This window comes from Oikopleura dioica, chromosome 2, assembly GCF_907165135.1.
Source record: "Oikopleura dioica chromosome 2, OKI2018_I68_1.0, whole genome shotgun sequence".
Classification (NCBI taxonomy): Eukaryota; Metazoa; Chordata; class Appendicularia; order Copelata; family Oikopleuridae; genus Oikopleura; species Oikopleura dioica.
In genome coordinates this window covers 6,860,831-6,883,006 of record NC_137292.1, presented here as the reverse complement: position 1 = coordinate 6,883,006, position 22,176 = coordinate 6,860,831, and the positions used below count along the sequence as shown (strand labels likewise).

The 22,176-nt window shown below is 42.4% G+C and overlaps 1 protein-coding gene across 1 annotated transcript; it reads left to right on the top strand.

Annotated features, from left to right (window-relative positions):
* The first annotated feature begins 1,284 nt into the window (after nucleotides 1-1,284).
* On the top strand, nucleotides 1,285-20,773 carry LOC145698533 (RNA-binding motif, single-stranded-interacting protein 2-like). Its single transcript, XM_081775737.1, has 12 exons — nucleotides 1,285-1,586; nucleotides 13,275-13,308; nucleotides 14,575-14,660; nucleotides 14,812-14,997; nucleotides 15,265-15,390; nucleotides 16,120-16,188; nucleotides 16,235-16,306; nucleotides 16,439-16,528; nucleotides 16,619-16,744; nucleotides 16,836-16,871; nucleotides 18,695-18,739; nucleotides 20,063-20,773. Exons 1-12 carry the CDS (start codon nucleotides 1,491-1,493, stop codon nucleotides 20,216-20,218), a joined length of 1,122 nt encoding a protein of 373 aa, XP_081631863.1. The 5' UTR covers nucleotides 1,285-1,490; the 3' UTR covers nucleotides 20,219-20,773.
* The last annotated feature ends 1,403 nt before the right edge of the window (nucleotides 20,774-22,176 follow it).

Here is a 22,176-nt window from a genome sequence, read left to right as displayed (position 1 = left end):
TTTGCGGCTTTGTTTTAAAAGCCGCTACGCGGCTTTTCTTCAAAGATCTTTCAGATCCTGACTCAGGTTTTCTGCACAGGATTCCGAGCCCAGATCATGACATTTACGCGTTATAGGGGTTTTCAGCCAATCAGAGCCGAGTATTCTTCTTGCTTACGAATATACTGTAATTTACAATAACTGTCAAACTGCAAATAAAACTTCAAAAAGTCTCTTTTTCAACTTTAGAGCTTCTAGGAGCTAGTCAAATAAAAGGTCGCTTTGATACTAGCATCGTCAAGGTCAATTAGCAAGAATCACAATTCCCGGCGATCCAGGTCACGTGGGATGCGCTAGGCACGACTCGAGAGGTTCCCAAGGTGCTCGAAGGCGACACTGTCATTGATTGCGAGATCCGTCGGATCACAATTTACAAACGAACTGACAACGGCCAGATATCTTTCCATTCTAGCGCGCGCTTGCTTCGCTCACACTGTACTATCGCCCTTGACCGTCAATTCAAATATTGAACGTGGCTCTCCACATCGTTTCTCAGCGGAAGCGCCAGGGGAAACCTCAAATCACAATTCTCATTTTGAAGCTTCCGTCAGCTAACCCCAACTTGTCATGGATCCTGAAAAGGTCCAGCTTCAAGCAGAGGATTTTTGTCGACCAGACTGCTTTTAGAAATCAACTTCGAAATGAAAAATATTTGACTTTCCCTCAAAAGGGTTCCAGGGGCGAAGCCCCCTCATTCAACCCCCAATTCACAATAAAGGAAAAGAGAGGTGAATCAAAAGGGGTTCCAGGGGGCGAAGCCCTCATTCAACCCCAAATCCGCAATAAAGGATTTGGGAGGGGGTAAAATAGTTTCTTTTCAGGGGCAAAGCCCCTGATTTACCCCGCAATTCAAAATAATGGAAAAGGGGGTGAATCAGGGGCTTCGCCCCTGGAAAAGAGACTATTTTTCAGAGTTTTTTTAGAATTTGATGTCAAAAAGTCAATTTTTTAAAAGAAAAAATGATCATTTCAGCAAGTCAATTTGGTACATTCTGCTGCTTCGATGTGCAATAGCGATGTGGCATCAATAAAAGCCGAGTAAAGCTCTCCAGTAGCGTTCTAAGAGCTGAGCTCCTCGGATGCTTCGAAGAAGAGGGCGCTCAGGGATCGGGCGCCGCCGCCGCTCTACACCGAGAAAGCTGAGGGAACGCGCGTGCGCCACCGCGCGCACTCCGCGCCCCATAATTTTTTCTCAACGCTCTTCGGATTTTCCATGTATCGTTAATTAACTAGCTAAGACACTAACTTACTAGTACCGGAAAACAAATCATCCCCGATACATCAAAAATCCAACAAAAAAGAGAGAAAAAATTTATATTTTTTAAACCGAAAAATCAAAATTGTGAAACTTTTTTGACCGGTAAAAGAAAAACCTGAAACTTTTTTCGACTCGAATTGTCGAAAAAAACAGAGAAAACTTCGAAAAAGTTGAAAAACAAGAGAAACTGAAGATGGCCGCCTTAGCTGCTCCAGGTCCTCACATGACACATGGGCACCACTTCCAGGCCTACCCATCCGTCAGTATGGGGCCCATATGGGGATTCAAGGTATGTTCCTTCTTTTTGTTGGACTTGAGACATGAGCAAGAAAACGAGCGAGCGAGCGAGCTAGCTTGTTAGCAAGAGGAGCTTGAGGAGTCGCTCAGGCTGGTGTTTGTTATTCAAGGGGCAAAGCAAGTGTTTTGTTTTAGCCAAACAAGGTTTGGCGGAGGAGCAAAAAAAGCGCCGAGTTGCATACCATGCGTTCTACGCATTCCCAAGGAGCAACAAGCGCAACTTACGCTATCCAAAATTTTCACTCAAAACGCGCCGCTATTATGGGTCCATCGTGACCCCAAAACAACCGCTACCATCCACTGAGCACGTATCCCAACGATACTTGGCATTTTCAAATTTGCACTTTGAAATTTTATTTCCAAAAAAAGGGAAAAATTTTTTTTTCATTTTCAAAAAAAAAAGACTTTTTGAATCGAAATTTCTGATTTTACATTTCAAAAAATAAGTAAAAAAAACTCTCGAGTTTTGCCCTGGGGCGCGTGAGTTCCAAACAAGCTGTATGTGTGTATAAATGGCGTATTTATTCAAAGCTCAAATTCAATTCAACGCCTTGTATATTGACAATTGTTCTTTTGTGGTCATATCTAAATGGGTAATTCTTCCTTATTTTTTCTTTATGAAAATCGCCGTAGTTTCTTTTTTTGTGTCTTCATTTTCCGTCTTTTCTTTTCCGCTAGATCTTTTATCAGTACAAAATAATCAGTCATTAAAAAGACCTGAACTTTTGTGAGACAAAACTTAAATTGATAGGCCTTCATTGATGATAGGCTTTCAGGTGCTTATACAAATACCTCGAGCACTGAAAAGTTCGTCTAGACTAGCTGGGTCGAAGGCGACTACGGGTATACCAACAGTAAACGGCACTTTGAAACGGAACCTGCCACGTCCGGCGCGCGAACGTAATGTCCGTCCAGAGCTCGCGATTCCAGAGCTCGGCAGACAGGCGCGGCGGACCGAGCGCGGCGCTTTTGGCGGATTTCGCCGCTAATCCTATCGTACCAAAATTGGATTCCTGCAAAGATTACAGAAATCGTGCTCAACGAGCGACGCAACAGCTAAAAATCCTAAATTGCGCGCGCGGGCGGGTTGCTTCGAAAATTTTAACCCGTTTAGGCAAACGTGGGCGATAAAAAGCAAAAATGAAAAAATCGGCCCAGATTTCCATTGACTCTGGTTTATTATGTCAACTCGCGATTAATACTATTCGAGTGGTCTTTTCTTCATCACAAAGGGTTCCTTTTTGGCGAATCACGAAAATGTAAATACGAATAGTATTTTACGTAGTGGACAATTTGAGCTCAGATCTCATCATTTGGGCTCGGCAACCTGTGTAGAAAACCTGAGTCAGGGTCTGAAAGATCTTTTCATTAGAACATTTTCTAGACCCTGACTCAGGTTTTTACACAGGTTGCCGAGCCCAGCTCATCATGAATAATGTGAAAAAAGGGGTCGGTTTTTGGCATTTCCGGGTTTCAACGGCACTTCGCCCGGAAATTGTAACTTAGGGGGTGACAACTTAAAACACCTCTTTTAACAGTCGTAAACACTTGACCTTGTCTCCGTCTTCGAGATGCATAAATTAAACAGTAGCGAGGGAGATTCTTGCGATTCTCTTTTCCCAACTCGTTAGCGAAATATTGACACAATGTTCCAGATCAAAATGCAAACAGAAAAAAAGCTGTGACAAATAAGATTAGCCTCTGTCAAATTTGATCCAATGAAAAATGACCTCACAAAGCCAACATTTCATTCCATTTTGGTTACGTTATTATGTAACGATGGCAGCTGAAAAAGTGCGAATTGTTCTCAACACCGAACTTTTCTCGTATCTATTTCATCATCTTTCGTGTCTCGTAGCCAACACGCGCCTCAGGGCGAATCCGCAAAGCCGGAAGTCGGAGCTGATGAATCTGTTAAGTTAAAATTTACTGACGTTTATCTATTCATTGGATTTTTATCGCCAGTGTAAATATTGTCCTAGAACTACTGAATTGAACACTCAATACTTCGGGCGTGAAATTTGCTCAAATTAGCGCTTTTTCTTCGAAAAAATTCGAGTAAAATTCAAATAACGATTTTTCGATCTTCCGGATACAATTCTGAGCTCTCACGCCTCCGGGCAGAGCACTCAGCGCGCTGCTACCATAATCCGTGAACTGATCCATGGTACCATTAATTCAATTTGTACAAATGGTGATTAATTGAATTGGGCCACACACGACTTGACTTGGAGCTGGCTCTTTTTGAATCTCAAATGCGATTGTAGAAACAGACCCAAAAAACTGGCTCCTGTTATTTTTCTCGTTATTTTCGAAGAAACACGAAGCATGATCGTAATGGTTTACAAGCAAGGTGATAAAATTAAAGCAATTCCTGCTTTATTGCGAAATTAGCTTCGCGAAAATTGCCCTCTGACTCGCCCTGAGTAACAAACTTGTCAGGGTCGATTTTTCATAACCATCGCTGCGAAGAATTGCCCTCCCCAACAGCCCTAAAGCGCGTTTACAGAATACAATTCAATTTGTCGAAAATTGATGCCGTCAAGAAAAGCAGCAGCGCCGTGGATAGTTGAAATAATCTCTTGACTCTCTCTTATCCCAAACCCCGCGCGAATACTGATTTTACAGTGACAGTAAGACTTTACTTTCAAAATGAGGTCAAGACCTAGTGGAAAAGGCTTTGAAGGGGCTAAATTAAAAGCCGCGTAGCGGCTTTCTAAAAATCGAAGACGCGGAGCGGCTTCGCCAATATGAAAATTAAACTGTAATGGTAATGTTCCGAAGCCGCTTCGCGGCTTCGTCTTCAAAAGCCGCTACGCGGCTTTTCATTTAACCTCTTCAAAACCTGACTCAATTATTCTACCATGGAGATTTCTTCAATTTCTTTCTTTTTTGCGAATTTTATCCTCAAAAAATCAAATTGGAGAAAGGCGGAGATCGCGCCAAATCTGGCCTGGTGCCAGTACCTGTCTGGACAATGCACCAGCATGGGCGGCTGGAGATGCGCGAAAAATATTTGCTGCGATATAATACTACTTTCCCTGCCCCTTCAAAATGAATATTTTAACAGGGCAGAATCGTGGTGGCAAACTCGCTCCAGCCTGGACGAGGAGAAGTTGGTAGCGAAAAGTTAATTAAGCACCTCTTTCTTAATACCAAATGGAACTGCGCCAGAAATCGAGGATGAAGACATTTGACATAAGTTCCACGCAGTCGCGAATAAACGGATGTGTGGTTCGCATTTGCTGTTTTTAGCGAGTCGACCGAATCGCGGTCGGATTTATGCCCGGAGCTCTATATTCCAACTTTATCAGACGATTAGGGCTGGATTAAGGGTATACCGTGCATTTACATCTTCACGCGAATACAGTCAAAAACATTGCTTATGAACTCTGGATTTTTATGAGAAGCCTTTTCAGTTATGCGAAAATGCAAAATTAGCGAAAATGGTAAATGCCCTCAGCTAATATTTTATTCCAGTTTTGACAGGTTTTAACGCGCGTAGATTAGTAAGCTAGCAATCATCACAGTAAAAATTGATAGCTTTCGCGAGGAAATAAAAATACGCAACTTACGCGCTAATCATTTTTTCCTCGATTTTCAGCAAATTCTAGCGCTCGTGGTGGGTGTTAAAAAAGTTGATGTTTGATGGATTCAAAGTACTCCACCCTTAAGACTGGACTCTCAAGAACGGTGCCGTCTGATAAGCGGATTAACTCATTGTAGCGCCTTCCGATGGAGTTGGTGATAGACCAAGTGTACTACTGGTAACTCGCGCCAGATAAAAAATAATGCCAGGCGTAATAATAAAGTTTACGTACGGTGGCGTAAATATTTTGACCCTCCGTCTCCTGGTGCGAAAAAACTGTTTACTGTTTGTTCCTGACAACCAGGATGGGGGTACTCATCACACCCTGTGTGCCCTTCGTTGACTCTATCGCAGTCTTGGGCACACAAGCGCATTTGTTTGTAATTTGCCCTATTTCATTACAGAAGCAAAAAGAAAATGCGGCTTCTTTTTAAAATTCTTGCTATCAAAAGTGAAAGTTTGCTATCGATACTCTTCTCGATCGGGATTAGCCCGCGTTTGCCTTTGGCTTACGGTTATCCCGCGCTGGCTTTTTAGTAAAACGGCCAGACAGTTCTTTTTCTATGCTGGATCAAACCGCGCCGCCGCCAGGAATTCTTGAGCCGCTCAAAATCCCCCAATTTGAGAAATGCACGATCAAAGTGCGCAAGAAAGCCCCACTTCCGGGACTACAGTTCCTCGGGGTCAGATCTGGCACTAACCGAGTTGTTGTTTGATCGCGGTCTGCTGATGACCAGTTGGTCAAATCATCTCCGCATCCTCCAACCGCGCCTTCCCTTAATCATTTAGCAGCGCACTTTAACCGCATGGGACAGATCGGGGGATAGAGGCGCTCGGACAGAAGGTGTATTGCACTGCACTTAAGAAAACTACTGGTCGGATAAACTTGAAAATTATACCGAATAGTAATTTTTTGGTGTAGATTTCAAATCCGCTATCAAAATTTGCATAGCGCTTTTCCTTATTGCAGAAAAATGCCATTTATCTCAGGGGGGTTTCAAAAATTATCTCTTATTTTGATTTCTCGAAAAATTAAATTCAATATTTGGAATCAGCGATATCGAAAACATAAAAACCCCTTTTAGTAGAGTAAATTCTTGATATTGGTTCGGTTTCAATGTGCAAACACTCAGCGGGAGGGCAATTAGGCCGGATATAATCCGGTGCAGAGGGCGGTTAGTAACCGATAATTCCTTGAAACTTATCAGATCTGCTCTAATTATATGAAGGAACAACCATTTTAATTTTTATCTAATTTGGACAATTCGTTCGGAAGTTATTTAGCTAAAAAGTTCTTAAGTGCAGTAGAATACACCTTCTGTCCCATGCGGTTAAGATTTAAACTTCTGGTCGCATACCATTCATTTTTGTCTGCAAAAAGCACCCAGATTTTGGTTTGTGGAACGCTCGGCTCAGCAACCTGTGTAGAAAACCTGTGTCTGGGTCCAAAATAATCTCAAATGAAAAGCCGCCTAGCGGCTTTTTAAAAACGAAGCCGCAAGGCGGCTTCGCCATTAATCAAAAAGTGATCTAAATGTTAATTTTGCGAAGCCGCAAAGCGGCTTCGTTTTAAAAAGCCGCTACGCGGCTTTTCATTTAACATCTTTCGGACCCTGACTCAGGTTTTCTACTCAGGTTGCCGAAGCCAGAGTGAAGTGTTTTAATTTTTTGTTGAAAATTATTCAATAAAAAGGATCGTCAAGTTTGGCAAGATTGGATTAGTGCCCAAGGCTACAGTACTTATGCATACAATGCTGGGTTTGTGGCGAATTTTCGGTGACACGTGCGGGCCGTTAGTGAACATGAATTTGAAGAGTGAGAGAGCGCTAGAATTCTGCCTAGCTTGCGAAATTCCAAGTTCCAGAACTCAAAATTCCTTCTTTCCTTCAAGAACACTGTAAACAAACTTTAGACGTTCACTACCAACAAACAGTCTAATCACTTGTCAAAAGCCCGAAACACGAAAAAGAGTGAGTAAAAGATAAATTTCGCGTCCGCTGGGAAATTGACTTGAAAATCAAATTTTCACCCCTTCGCGTTCTACGTAACGCGGTGCACTAACATCGCGCCGTGCGCCAAAATTAACAATTTACCACGAAGCACTAGAATCCGAAATTTTCTCCCGAGCGAGTAAGACAGATCTCCTCAGATGTTCCAACTCCCCTGGCTTTTCTCTTCCAGGGCCTGACTCAGGTTTTCTACACAGGTTTCCGAGCCAAAACTTTATCTTGTTAAATTGCTTGTAAAACAGTAAGTGTGCCAGATGCTCGCTTATGTTTCTTTCAAAACTCATTAATTTCGAACTTTCAATTTGTTTTTTTCGTCCATTGATTGTTTTTGTAAGGTTTGATTTATAGAACCCCGTGTGTGATTGAAGGATTTATCAGCTCAACAAAATTGACTATAAATTCAAAAGAAAGGGAATAGGGTCCGCATATGCTCATACTTGGCATTTATGGGGTGTTGGATGATGAGTTTATCTTAGCTTGCATATGGCTTATTGGTAGGCATAACGCACAAAAATCGACTTTTGTCGGAAAGTCGTAGGAAGCTAATTTTCACCCATCATATAGATTTTTGTGCTCTGACAACATTTCAACAAAAAATTTTCAAAAATTTAAAATTTAGTACTTTTTAGTACCCCAAAGTTGTCAAAAATTGATTTTTCGTGCCATCCAAGCTACGGGGTTGTAAGTATGCTCATTCGAAAGAGCACACAAAACTGAGTCAGATACATCAAAACCCCCAGATTTTAGGGGTTGAAAATCGCAAAAATGATGAGTCATCACTCAAAAATGACCCGATTTGACCCCGAAAATGAACTTTTATGAACTTTTGACTTCAGATTCGAACTCTGGGGTACTAATTTACTATATTCCCATTGTTTTAGCAAGAAATTTCAAAAGTTGTTTTTTGACCGGAAATGACGTCATCACACGATAAGTCGAATGAAACCCCAAATTTGGCTGATTTTAAGGGGTTTTTCATCCCTAGAATCCAGGGAACCCCACCAGGAACCCCTTTTTATTGATAATTGTGACTCAGTTTTTTCCGCTCTTTCGAATGAGCATACTTAGAATACCGTAGCTTGATTGCTCGAAAAGTAGTCAGAAAAGGGGTGAAAAAAGTACTAAACTGTAACAAAAATTTTTCCAAAAAATTTTGAAAAGTCATTTTTGGTGTTTTAGTTCCTCCCAAAGTTTCAAACTTGTATCTATTACAGGGAAAAAGTTGATTTTTTGTGCGTTATGCCTACTTATTGGAGGTACTGCCCGATCCCCAATATCGATGGAAAAATCGATTCGATTTCCGATCGCATTTTTAGGGAGCGTTTTACCGTATTTTGGCTAATTGCGGGTTTAGATGTAAATTAGAGTTTAATTGGTGCTACAAGTTTACAAGGCGCGTTCGGGCTTAACAAAGAGTACGTTTTGATAACATAACAATCAGCAACCATTTCATGTCGAATTTTCCAGCGGCCAATTTGGAGCCCGATAATGTCGAATCTTATCACTCATGAAATGAGCCCCTGCCGAGTTTAATAAAGCTCATTCCTTTCCTTTTTCGTTTTCTGATAACCTTTTTTAACAACCTTTTTTTTTGTCAAATTCCTTTTTTTTTGGCCCTTTTATCATTTGAAATTTCGGCGTTTTTTCTTTTTGTTATCAATGCCAGGTGCAGTAGCCGATGATAAAAAAATACATCCGGGAAAGTACCTGGGTCAACTAACCTTAAAGCCAGATTAAGCGGTAAAGACTTCCGTATTTATCCGATAAAAGTGTATCCCCCACAGCGCGAAGAAAGGAATATTATCGATTTAAGGGGGGTACACCCTTAGTAAAAGTGATGTTCGGTGCTCTTTTCTTTCATGTTGTAGATGAGGCTATTAAGAAGAAATAATAACATATAATTGCATATTTTACTCGTGTTTTTTCTCAAACGAAGACAATCGCGTTTCATGTTTTGCAAGATAATTATAAAGTTTTCGGCCAAAATACGGCTGTCCGAGTGTTGCGGAAATAGAAGACAAATTGGTGTTTATTGTTTAGCGCGCGGCCGGAATTTCTTCTATTAAGTTCATCAAAAAAGCAGATGTTTAGCCCAATACGCCATCATCAAAAAGCGCGGTGTTTGTTATTATCGTTGAAAAAATTGGAATTTCGCGTTTTTCGCGTTTTTTTATTCACGGAATTGCCACCTGGGCACACTCTTGACGCGCTGTAAATTTGCCCTGTCCAAATGTTCGATAAATTTCCGGCCATAATTACTAATAAGTGTCCACGGGAATGTACCCTTTCTTCTGGATCAAAGCCAGCGCTAGAATTTATTGCTTTGCGAACAATTTGAAATTGACAGTGGAGAAATGAAAAACTAGCAATAAATAAAAACACTTTGGGCCACTTTTTGAGAGTCCAAGAAGCCTCCTCTTGAGAGTAAATCCGCTCGGAGTCGAATAATCGAGGATAATGGGAGGCGACTTATGACTGTAGCTACTGATAACTGTAGCTATGGAATATGCAAGGATGATGATCCCCTTTCCGCGGCTGAACTTGGTGGCACTTCTTTTGGAGCCGCGCCAGCCTCTCAAAATGCGCCAGTAGCGAAAAAGGGAGAGGCACCACCACAAGTATTGTTATAATCACACGCTGTTTATAGAACACGGCTCGATTCGTGTAATACAATTTACGGAGTCGTATTAACAAAAGATTCGAAATCCCTCTCAAAAAGAGAAAAGTCCCTCTTTTTTGTTACAAATGATAATGACGCGGGCCAAAAAAGGGTTAGGGACCTTAGACACCTACTCGGACACGCGGTCATAATTATGGAGCGACAGGAGCAGAAGGAGCGGAGCTTATGAACCGCGCTGAGCGAGCCGCAGGGCTCTCGAACGCGAACATTAGGAAAAAATCAACTCGACTTGACTTTAACCTGTCCAGGACACCGGTGGACGAGATGGCTTCCTGAATGAATACAGTCCCTTTTTCGGTTGTTTGGACATTATTTCTAGTAAAAATTCAAAACCCCCGATTGTTGGAATTTGGAATTTTTCGCGCCGCTTGGGCCCTGCTTTTTCTTGACGCTCCCATCTTTTGTCCGATAAGAAGGCGACGCATATAGTTGTCATATCGCATTATATCGGTCGCCGTCAACATGCCAGCTTGGTGTATGAGGAGTGGCGATATTCACCCTTCATCGCAGGATTGAGCACGCCAGACGGGCGGAACCACGGACAGTTCAAGAAAGCGACTTTTGCTTTTTGGATTCAAGTAGTGTAAGAATTCGACTTTGGCGCAACCCGGATACCCTTACTTCTCCCCTCAGCAGGCTACTTCACCGGGCAAAGTGCGGATTAACCCACTAGAGCGCCAACAATTACAGTCTAAACAAGCCAGATGTTGGGTACTTGATCGAGCTGTTTTTGACCTTTTCCTTTTCCAATGTCTGAATTCCTACAGTAAGAGCGAGGCGAGGGGCAATCGCTCCCTGAGGCTATCGCCCTAAACCTTTTCTGACAGCATCAATCTTTGTAAAAATCAATGCTGTGGCGACATCTTATATTAATACATCGCCCTTTAGGGGGTCACCTGTCTTCCAAAATTAAATAATATTCCTCATTTGTCAAAACACGCCTAACACGTTAATTGATTGAGCCAAGCCAAGAAGTCAAAAAATAGCAAAACCAAAGATGCTAAAAATAGCTGTAAAGATCGAGTCCAATACTAAAATTGTCGAAGTCTTACGTGAACTATTATCATACAAAAAAAGTGTTTATTGAGCTAAAATTCTTAAGGATATACCCTCCGATAAGACTCAAGTGCTTTATTTGACAATATTACTGTATTGAAACTGAATATTATTCAAATAAATACAGTAATATCGTCAAAAAAGCATTTGAGGTTTATCAGAGGGTATATCCTTAAGAAATTCAGCTCAAAAACCACCCTTTTCCCCCTAAAAAGACGTCTGTTAAGCCTAACTAAGTGAGCTACTAAATACAGTACCAATTAAGCGGGACCTGCTAAAAGGCGCTTGAGAGTGTTTAATTTTTGAAAAATATTTTGCAAAACAGGCATTTGAGAATGATTTATGCAAACGAAGCAAGTGCTCTGCTGAATCGCCCGACCCCATCTGCCAGCCACAATTTATTATTTACGAGTCAATTACTAACACTCTTCAACAACTTTGTTCCCAAGTTAACTACATACAGTATCGGATATATAATTCGCAATATTATTCACTAGATATATCTAGGGCCGACGAGCAAAAATTCAACCCCAAGAACCCTTTGTGGTAAAGCCTTGAAACTTTGGGACAATATGTATTTGGGCCTAACTAAAAAATTGTTATTGAAAACTTTTGGTCTGACCACGTGATCACGGGTTACAGACCCTCGAAAAGCTAGAAAAGCTTGCCGAGCTTGATCCCCTTATGGCATCATCTTCTCGTTAGGCCAAAAGAAAGGTCTTGGTTTGTTCTAGTGGTTCAATCAAAAAATTCTTGGTGCCGTCTTTACGGGACACGCTAGAAGCTATATAAGAACTCAAAATTCGCTAAAATTGAGGTAAAAATCCAGGTTTTACGGGTTACTCAGGCCAAAATACATTGCAAAAAGGGCCATTTTGGACGCTTCACTTCCCTCTAGCGAGTCATGTGATCTTGCCACCAAAAATGTTTTGGATTCTATAGGAAGAACTTTTGTGCTCTTTCATGTGAGCTACATTATGATCACCTGCGGTTAGGGGATCGAGGTTGGCAAGCTTTTCTAGCTTTTCGAGGGTCCGTATCACATGATCACGTGATCATACCAAAAAATTTCAATTACAAATTTTTAAGATGGGCCAAAATACATATAGTCCCAAAGTTTCGGGCAATTACCTGAAGGGGTTTTAGGGGTTGATTTTTGCTCGTCGACCCTAGATATATCGGCCTAAGCTGCTTCTAAGGGCGATTATTTATTTATCCACGTCAAAAGTGAAAGAAGTGATATTACTATTGCTCCTCGAATATTACTTTTTAGACAGTAGAAAAGTGATTACAGTACCTTTTGAAGACTGAAATCATTGAAGACTAAAAATAAAAAAATTCAATATTTTTCAAAACTTTAATTTTTTCGACTTTAGCGACATTCTTGACATTGTTGACATTCACGACATTCCCGACAATCACGACATATAGTCAGAATGGTCCCAAAAATCATCCTCAAATCAACCTTCTCGCACAATGCGCCTCGAAACCCGTGTTTTTGAAATCTCGCCCCGGGCAAAAACTTGGCTCGCCTCTAGAATGCCCTGCGATTCGCGGTATTTTGAATGATGAGCTTCACACTACCAGAGATATTTAACCGGATATATTCGTATTTTATCTTTTTGCATAATCAACTCCTGTAACCTCCATGGCCGACTTGTACTCCCAGGCCAGTTTGACGAAAATTAGACCACTTTGAAATCCTTTAGCCGCCAAAAAAGGCTCCAAAACCGGGTGAAAATGCGTAACTTTGAAAGTCTACGACTATTTTTTTGTAATTTTCAAAAGGAAATCGCGCAGAGGAAATCGCACCGTGCTCACTTTTCAATTTTCCCGCTTTTGAACTTTTTTTATCAAGAAAAAGAGAATATTTTGAACATTAATTTTTCGAATTTCAAACAGAAAGTTTTCAGAAAAGAGAAGTTTCAAGGTAAAAGCACACTTTTTTCATCAATAAATTTTTCGTCATTCTGAAAAAGGACCCTCTTGAATCATTTTCCGCGCTGAGTATTCACGAGAACGCGGCGTTTTACCCATCTGGGCATGCGCTTCAAGAATCCGTGTCTACAGTTAGCATTGGCAGCGCTCACGCTTATCAACCCACCGCCCATGCTAGCCCCGATAGCCAGGGTTCCAAAATCCAAACAACTCTAGACTCTAGAGACTCTAATTTTCAAATCATTCGAACCCTGGTTTCAGCACTGCTCCTCCTAACTTTGCTCCCTCCGCTATGCTCATGTCTCAATGTGCCCAAAGTGGCAACCAGGCCATCCAATGGGTGCCGGTCACCACGCCCCAGGGCAACTGGATCCCTCCCTTTCCAGGTATTAATTCTCTTTCTTTCAGGCTCCTTCACCTATGTCTTCAACCTCCGCCTCAGGTACAACCTCTTCTGCTACTCATTATCCTCCCTTTCCTCGAGAAGGATTCTAGTGCGGGAATTTCAAGGGCGAAGGCGCCGAGACGGGCGTGCGCGTAACTTATTTGGGATAAATAGATTTCATCCCCGGCCTCGCAAACAACGAGGGATCAAAGCCGAGCTCCAGCTTCTTTCGCCCAGTTTTTAACTTTTTAAAAGAGGGGGCCTCTAAATATTCAATATTCAAAAGAAGCAGCAAAGAAGAAGTGATTTTGGCATCCGCTAAATTCAGTTCTTCTTTTAGCGCGGCGCTAAAAATTCCAAGTGTCTCCTTTTCAAAAAGTGAAGAGGAGGAGTGGCGAAAGTTGAAAAGAACCAGCTAGAGTAGTACTTGGCAGTTATTGCAGTGGGGATGCCATCAGACATTCACGAGCTCGCATGTCTCAAGTGCCACGCTCGCGTATGCCTGGTGTACCTCTCAGTTCTAGCTAGTGAAATAATGTTCATTAAAAAGACCAGGTTCCGAAGAACTAAAATAAAAAGCCGCGTAGCGGCTTTTTAACGAAGCCGCCAATATTTAAAGATAGATTGAAATTATATTGTTCCGAAGCCGCTTTGCGGCTTCGCTTTTAAAAGCCGCCTTGCGGCTTTTCATTTAGCTCTTCAAAGTTCAAACCTCATTCAGGCCTTTTTCGATTTCTCGAATGTTCCAAAAGCCTCCTCGAAAGAGTCCCCCTCTCACTTAGTATTGGAAAGTACAAAAAAGACAATGGAAATACAAGCTTCGTCTTATTTGCAGCCGGCCTAATAGAAAGCAGTGCGTTTCTTTGAACAAGGGGTACTTGAGCGCAGTAGGGAGCGTATTCATTTTTCTTCGCCACGGCTGCAAATTAAGTGTTGGCTCAGATAATTTAATCGCTATTGTAGCGAAACGTTGCTCAGCGGAAATTCGTAATTTCATTCAATTGAAAAAGAATGGTTCAATCGGGTGTGAATTTCCTAAAAATCTTTGTTCCTGAGCTCGGTAACCTATGTAGAAAACCTGAGTCGGGTTTGAAAGAGCTAAAAATGAAAAGCCGCGTAGCGGCTTTTTAAAGACGAAGCCGCGAAGCGGCTTTGCTAAAGTTCGGATCTCAATGTATAATTTTAACTGCGGCTTTGTTTTTAAAATAGCCACTACGCGGCTTTTCATTTAAGCTCTTTAAAACCCTGACTCAGTCTGCCGAGTCCAGCCCAAAAGGACATGGAACTTGGATTTCGACTGTTGAATTTAACTCGCTGTTGTAGGAAACGCCTCGCCCACACACGACGTCCATGGGCAGCAAGAAAAGCTCTCAGAAACAAACTTGTACATCCGAGGTCTCAGCGCTGAGGTGAGTCGCGCTAGAACGTGCAAAACTAACGATAAACATTCCGTCACGGCGAGGGGGGTTAACCGCGCGCTCCGTAGGACTGAGGCGGATTAAGCTGACCCCTCGTTGTAAAACGGCGATTCTCTTCCAGCTCCTAAAATAGAGATTTTAGACAAAGGACGAGGATCTCCACACGATGTGCGAGCGCTTCGGCAAAATCGTTTCCACGAAGGCAATAGTCGACAACGAAAACGGCAAGTGCAAAGGATACGGCTTCGTTGACTTCGAAGACCCAGAAAATGCACGCGTCGCTAAAGAAACCTTGGCAGAAGATGGTATACAGATTCAGTTTGCCAAGGTAAGCAATTTTACGATCGACCTATCAAAAGTCTTAAAAGAGGCGCGCGCCCAATTAAAATGCTTCAAATAGGCACGAGCCAATCAGAAGGTTTTATAGGGGCGCGCGCCCAATCAAAACGCATAAAATAAGCAAACGCCCAATCAGAATGGTTTAAAAGGGCGCCCGCCCAATCAGAAGGCTTCAAATAGTCGCGTGCCCAATCAAAAACCTTAAAAAAGCCGATCGGCAAAAATGCCTCGGATGAGATTTTAAAATTTCCTCTAGAAACAAGAAGAAGATCCGACAAATATCTACTTCTCAAACTTGCCAGAGTGGATCTCCGACAAATCCCTTCGCGACATGCTCGAACCTTATGGCGAAGTCATCTCCACTCGAATCCTCCGCCACCCTGTAAGTCAATTTAAAATTCCCCGAAATTCAAAATTTGAAAATTTTCAAACATTGTATTTTTTCTTAAATATTTAAAAAATTGTGTTTTATTGTTATTTCGCGCGCGGCGCTAGAATTAACCATAAGCCCTAGTTCTCACGTGTTCGCATATTTTGGTGGTAGCATATTTTTTGAATTGTAAATCAGACAGCAACTGTTTTTGTTTCGACGAAATTTGAAATTGAAAGTGACCAACTTAGCGAAGTTAGAAAAACCCTTTTCAAGTATAATCGCTACTCGGATGTCACAGGAGTCGGGGTCACCAGAGACTGCGGCGGATTACGCTCATAAGCGGTAAAATCCGCAAACGGGACACCGTATCATTCCGTTCTAGGTTTTCTCCCGAGTGTAAACTTTTTTCAAACTGAAAGTAGAATCGAGTCGAACTCTGGAAGGGCGTCAATAATTACGATATCGTCCATGCGCCCTCCTTAATTTCGCGTTCCAAAATGGCGATAAAGGGATGAAGGCGAAGGCTGATCTCCTTCCCGCACACTTGATTTCCTTTGCCTTCGCGACATTTTGGTCTACACTGAATCGAGATTAACCTATCCACATGTAAATTTCCACTGCGCGCAGTGGAGAAGCCACAAAAGTTCACCTTTGACAATTGTACTTTTCTCGTAAATATCGCGAACTTCGCAAGCGGATACGATTGAAGAGGAGGACAAGTCTTACCGTTTTCTTTAGGGCTCGCCAGGATCAACTGAAGGCCGCTCTAAGGGCGTCGGCTTCGCCCGCATGCACGGCAAAGAACAGGTTAGTCGCTCGTAACCCGCTGGGGATTTTTTTAACAAACTTTCAGTGCGAAAAAGTCATCGGCAAATTCAACGGGCACCCGCTCACCGACCCAAAGAATCCAACCAAGCCGTCGGGGGTAAGTTATTTTCAAGCGACGAGCAGGCAAATTATCATTAGAGCGATGCGATTAGAGCGAGCGCGACGTAATAATTTGAGATTTGCTGGCGCTAGAATTGGCGCTCAATTTTTTCATCACCTGTTTTTTCAGAAGCCACTCCTCGTCAAGTTCGCTGACGGCGGCCAGAAGAAAAAGAAGAACCACCAGTTGAACATCACAACCACTTTCCGCCGCGACGAGGTAACATTTTTTGACCTTTGAAATTTTACATAATTATTCAAATGTAAAATTCGAGTTTATTTAAATTTCAAATTTAACGCGATTTTTCAGATGCCAATGGCGATGGAACATTTCCTCCCCGGTTTCGCCCTTCCGGCTGGCATGCCCATGCATGCTCCTTACCTCAACATGCCAGTGGGCCCCTACCAGTACCCGCACAATGCCTTCCCCGCCCCTGTAAGTATCGAGACATTTTTTATTGAAGAATATTTTATATAATATTCGTTGAATAAAATTTTAAACCACTGTATTAATCAAACTTATTTAGTTCCAACTCCCAGTCCCCGGCGACGTTCTCCCCCAGGTAAACCTTGTTTCCAGCTACTTCTAGCAGTAACTTTTATGCAGCAGGTGCATGTCCTTTATTAGCATTATTGTATTGCGCAGCTGGCTCGATTCCTCCATTTACTCAGTTACTCTTTTTTTTGCCAAAAGTTTCCGTGCCGTTTCAGTTTTTTTTTTCTCCTTGATTTCCTTGGTCAAGTCGCATTTCTTACCTATTCAGCAGCATCCCTCATACTCGCCAATTCTCGACGCTGGAGCAGCCGAAGCTGGATTTCACCCACACCCTCACGCTGACCAGCACGCTTTTTCAGCCTATCAGCACCTTCCGAACCCCATGGGCGACGCTGTACTTGCCCCGGGCGAGAACATTCCAATGCCCCACCATCAACAGCACCAATTCCAGCAAGCTCAAGTCCAGATCGAATAATTTGAGTGGAGGACTCTCGCCCAAGTGGACTCTCGCCCAAGTGGACTCCCGCCCAAGATGGACTCCCGCCCAAGTTGGGCGAGAGTCCTTTGGGCAGAGTCCATGTGGAAATTTTCAACAATGAGAAACAGAAAGTTGGGCGAGAGTCCATCTTGGGCGAGAGTCCATTTGGGCGAGAGTCCTCCACTCCAATTGTTAATGACTATTCAATGACAAAAGAAAGCAATGAGCGGTGTGTAATAAATATGCAATGTACTTTATATAAATTAAAGTTAGGGTTAGGGGGCACTGGGCAAAATGACAGAACAACCTTACCCGAGGGGGATAGGCTAGGGTTAGTTAGGGTAACTGTCAATTACTAACTGAAGGTAACCCTAAGTAACCGTAGACTAGACCTTGGCATCTTAGGACCTAAGGGGCGAAGCCCCGTGGTAAGCGGCAATTAGATTTGATAATTTCGGATGAAAAGTGGTGCAGTGGGACTGACCTTCTCTTTCAACCTAGTCGAGGATTAGCACTTTTTAAGAGTTCCAGTTTTATTAGCGAAGCGCAATATTTTCTCACATCAAAGAATTTATGCTTTCGCTTATCTTGCTGGACAAACCGAAACTGGAACCCTCAAAAAAGTGCTAATCCTCGACTAGGTTGAAAGAGAAGGTCAGTCCTACTGCACCTCTTTTCAGCCAAAATTATCAAATCTAATTGCCCTTACCACTGGGCTTCGCCCCTTAGGTCCTAAGATCCCGGGGTCTAGTCTAGGGTTACTTAGGGTTACCATCGGGTAAGGTTGTTCTGTCATTTTGCCCAGTGCCCCTAACCCTAACTTTAATTTATATAAAGTACATTGCATATTTATTACATACAGCTCATTGCTTTCTTTTGCCATTGAATAGTCATTAACAATTGGAGTGGAGGACTCTCGCCCAAGATGGACTCTCGCCCAACTTTCTGTTTCTCATGGTTGAAAATTACCACATGGACTCTCGCCTAAGATGGACTCCCGCCCAAGTTGGGCGAGAGTCCTTTTGGGCGGGAGTCCACTTGGGCGAGAGTCCACTTGGGCGAGAGTCCTCCACTCGAATAATTTCCCAAGCAAAACGAGTCAAGATCATGTTTCATTTAGCATCGCATTTACAATCATTCCTCACTGTCTTTCCATAAATATAATCTCTATAATCGTATTCGAGAAACGCAGGCTGCTTCATTCTTTTGCAGGAAAATGTAATTTCAAGAAGCTGGAGAATTTTAAAACACAAGTGCAGCCACTCAGCCCGCACTTGGATATTCATGCATTCTACAATTTAGCTCTAATAAAAGCTTTGATATCACATTTTTCAAAATTCAAGTGTCAAAGGAGTAGCTGCTTTAGAAATTGAGAGCATCGAAATATGCTTCATTTAAACGGCCGTGTTTAGGGTTACCCGATGGGCTACGCGATGCACAACCCCTACCAACCCATGGTGAGTCCACTTTCATGAATGCCGAGAAAAAATGTAATTATTGCTGTTGCATTACTAGAATACTTGTACGGACATCTGTCAGATGCTCATGAAATTATTGGCCGAATACCTTAGAAATAAATTCCGTTGAGCAAAAACTGCCCCGGACTCGCACTTGCTCCTTTTAAAACTAAGGCTCTCTCAAAGTAGCAGAGTGATTATATAATTGTCATTATTTGCTATAAAAGATCATAGAAGTAGAAAAGTGGCAGTATTATTTTCAAAATAACACCTCATCCAGATGTTTTTCTATTATCACATAAAATATATTTTTAATTTTTATGAATTGCACCAAGCTCCACCGCCAAAAGCTGCTTTGAGCCAAACACCATAAAAGGGCCCTATGTCTAGTCTTGTGCATTATTTTCTGGAGGGAAAGGAGTCCAACTTGTCTAAAAGGCCTTAAAAACCTTCTAGGCTCGTCCGTAAAGGATGAGAATAGTGCACCACCACTCCGAGCTTCTTTCGGCAAAGAGTGAATTGCCTACCCTCTAACTGATACAACGAATCCAAATTTGGGTAAATCCTCAATTCAATCAACCAAACTTTCTTCCAAATGGGTGTTTATTATTGGCGGTAAGACCAATTTTTTCGCTAGGCCATGATTTATCCTATACTGGCAGAACAAGAACTGAGATCGAGCAGGTTTGCTGCGGGTGTCTTTGATTCGCCGAAACGCTTTTGAAACTGAATATCGAGCTAAACCCAAGTCGGATTCGAGGACGGCGCGGGGCCACACTTTCGAAAGCAGCTACCAAAAGCCAACACCTTGACTCCAAATCACTCAAGTCAGTCATTTGGATCACATTACGCAACGAATGCGCCGAATGGCCGTTTCAAGAGTTTGCGGCTTCTTTTTTCAAGACAGATGCATCTTTTCAAACCTTTCCCTCATGTCCAAGGTCGAGCTTAGCAGGGGTCCTATTTTTCATCAACGACGCCAGAATCGTTGAAACTTGGCCCTTCTCATTGCGCGATTGAATGCGCTTGCCGCTTCAAAGGGACAAAGCTGCGACTATCCGGTGTTCCATTCTTGTGCTTGTTAACAAGACGGAAACCAAAACCAACTGCTTTGCTCTCTCTCTCTTGGCAGCTTTTTGGCTATCCCAGTTGATTAAAAAGTTGCTTTTTCGAACTTTTTTTTTCGTGTCAAAATTTCATGAAATAATAAAACCAACAAGTATTTCTTTCTTAAATTAGCTATTTTTAATTATATAATTTTAATAATAATACTCATTCGGTGGATAACATATCGAAGCCTCTTCTCTGACCATCTTTCTTCAGGACATGAGCCCTCCAATGGACACCTCGGTGGACACGACCAATTCCAGCATGGACGATTCCGTCCAATCCGTCGTCCCCCAGCAAGCCACCCTCCAGCCACCCGTCATGAGCGTCCCCAGCTCAATCCCGCCGATCTACTACCAACAAGTAGCATAGAACAGAAAACAACCGGCGATACCTAACAAACCCTTCTAAATATTTTTCTCCACTTCAAATCGTATCGTCTAAAACTACATTTTCTTGTCATCAACCCACCTCTTTTTTCTCTCCAGCTGGAGTCCAAAAAAAGAGTGATTCTTTTCCCGTCGCCCAAACTTTTCTTTTTTTTTCGAATCCTTCGAATCCTTCTTTTTCAACCCTTTTTTGTAATTAATTCGATCGTTCATTCATTTCTTGGGAGACCCCGGAAGTGGGCTGCGATTTCTGATCTCGTGCAATTCAAAAACATCTTGTAAGTACAGCAAACTTGACCTCTAAAACTCGAAATATTATTATTATAATTGTTATCAACGAGAAAAAACCTAAAGCACTCACCCGGGGTCCTTCTCTCTCTTTGCTAGTGGGGGGCGTATTTTGTGGGGTTTTATGGGGGTTTTTCAGCCAATCAAAAAACGCCACAAAATTTGCCCTCCCTAGCTTCTGTGTAGAACGCGCTCAATTTTCAATTGTCAATTTTCTTCCTTTCACGAAAAGAAAACCTTCTCCCTCTTATCCTGTCTTTGATTTTTCGCAAAAAAGTAGAACTAGGTTTCGCAAATTTCACCTGAGCCTGGTACACCCTAAATCCCTCCCCAAATCCTAGTTTTTCACACATCGGCTTACAATCTTTGCTTTTTTTTGCTCCAAGCGAATCATTTTCCAGCTCGTAATCCGGGTTGTTTACGCGGCCGCAGTAAACATTAGCTTACCACTCGTTCTAGTACTACTAGTTGAGCATCGGAATGCGAAAAGGGTCCATTTCTTTCCCCCTGCAATCACTCCTCCTCCCCCTGGGTGATTTGTATGTTTATCCGTGCTGGTAATATTTTTCCCACGCTCTCTTTTTTTTAAACCTGGCGTACCACCCTTAGGATTACTGTCAAATGAGGGGGTCCACTTATAATTACTCGCCAGGGGATGCGAAAAAAGAGAGAACGGGGACTACTGGTAGCACTAGTACTAGAATACCAAATATCCAAGGCGCCCGTTCCGGTCAAGTGTTGTTTAGCCACCGCGCAGGACCGCAAAAATCTCAACCACGGTCCACTCCGATCTACCACAGAAACGACATGCCACCTCGCGGCCGCCACAAGAAAGAAAGGGAGGGAAGAAACATAGTTCAAGTTCGCCCTTTAGGAAAAAAAACCCCTCCTCTTAGGTTTCATCCATCGTGCCCGGGCCGCTCTCGATTAAATTGAAAAAAGAGGCTCACGGAAAATTGCCATGTGACCGCAGAGCGGGCAAAATGTCGCTCTACTGAATTGTATTAGACGACCAAAAAGTCGATCCCTCTCTTTCCATCCCTCTCTTTCATTCTGTGTTAGCCAGGAATTCCAATACACCATTGGCGCGACTATCGACTGCGGTTTTTTTTTCTATTTGCGTTCTTGCTCGATTTTCGACTCGTTCGGATTTTACGAGTTCATCCCCTTTTTTTTGTCTATTTTTGCAGTTTTATCTTTTGTCTCTGTCTTCCGTGTACACTGTACATAACACTACTGAACCAACTGGTTTTTACCTATCTTTTAATTGCGACCAATCGGAAGCGAGCCCGCAACATTCAAATTCGCTCTGTTGGCGCCACAAACCGAAAATCAACAAGTCAGTCATTGGGACCTCTCTCCCAGCTTCTCGTTTTTCGCTACTACTAGGAGCATCCTCTCCCCTCTTTTGATCAACCCCTCAACAACCGCGCGTTCAAAATTTTAAAATTTGAAAACCACCATTTCGTTCTTTCCTTCTTTTTTCGCTCTTTTTTTCATTTTTCGTTCGTTCTTTCTTTTTATTTCTTTTTTTTTCATGATTTCCCAAGTTCAATGCCACCTTAAATTCATTTTCGAGCACCCTAGTCTGTGATTAAGGGTATATCGCCGATAATTAAAATGCCGAAAATGTCCATGAATTATCGGCGCTGG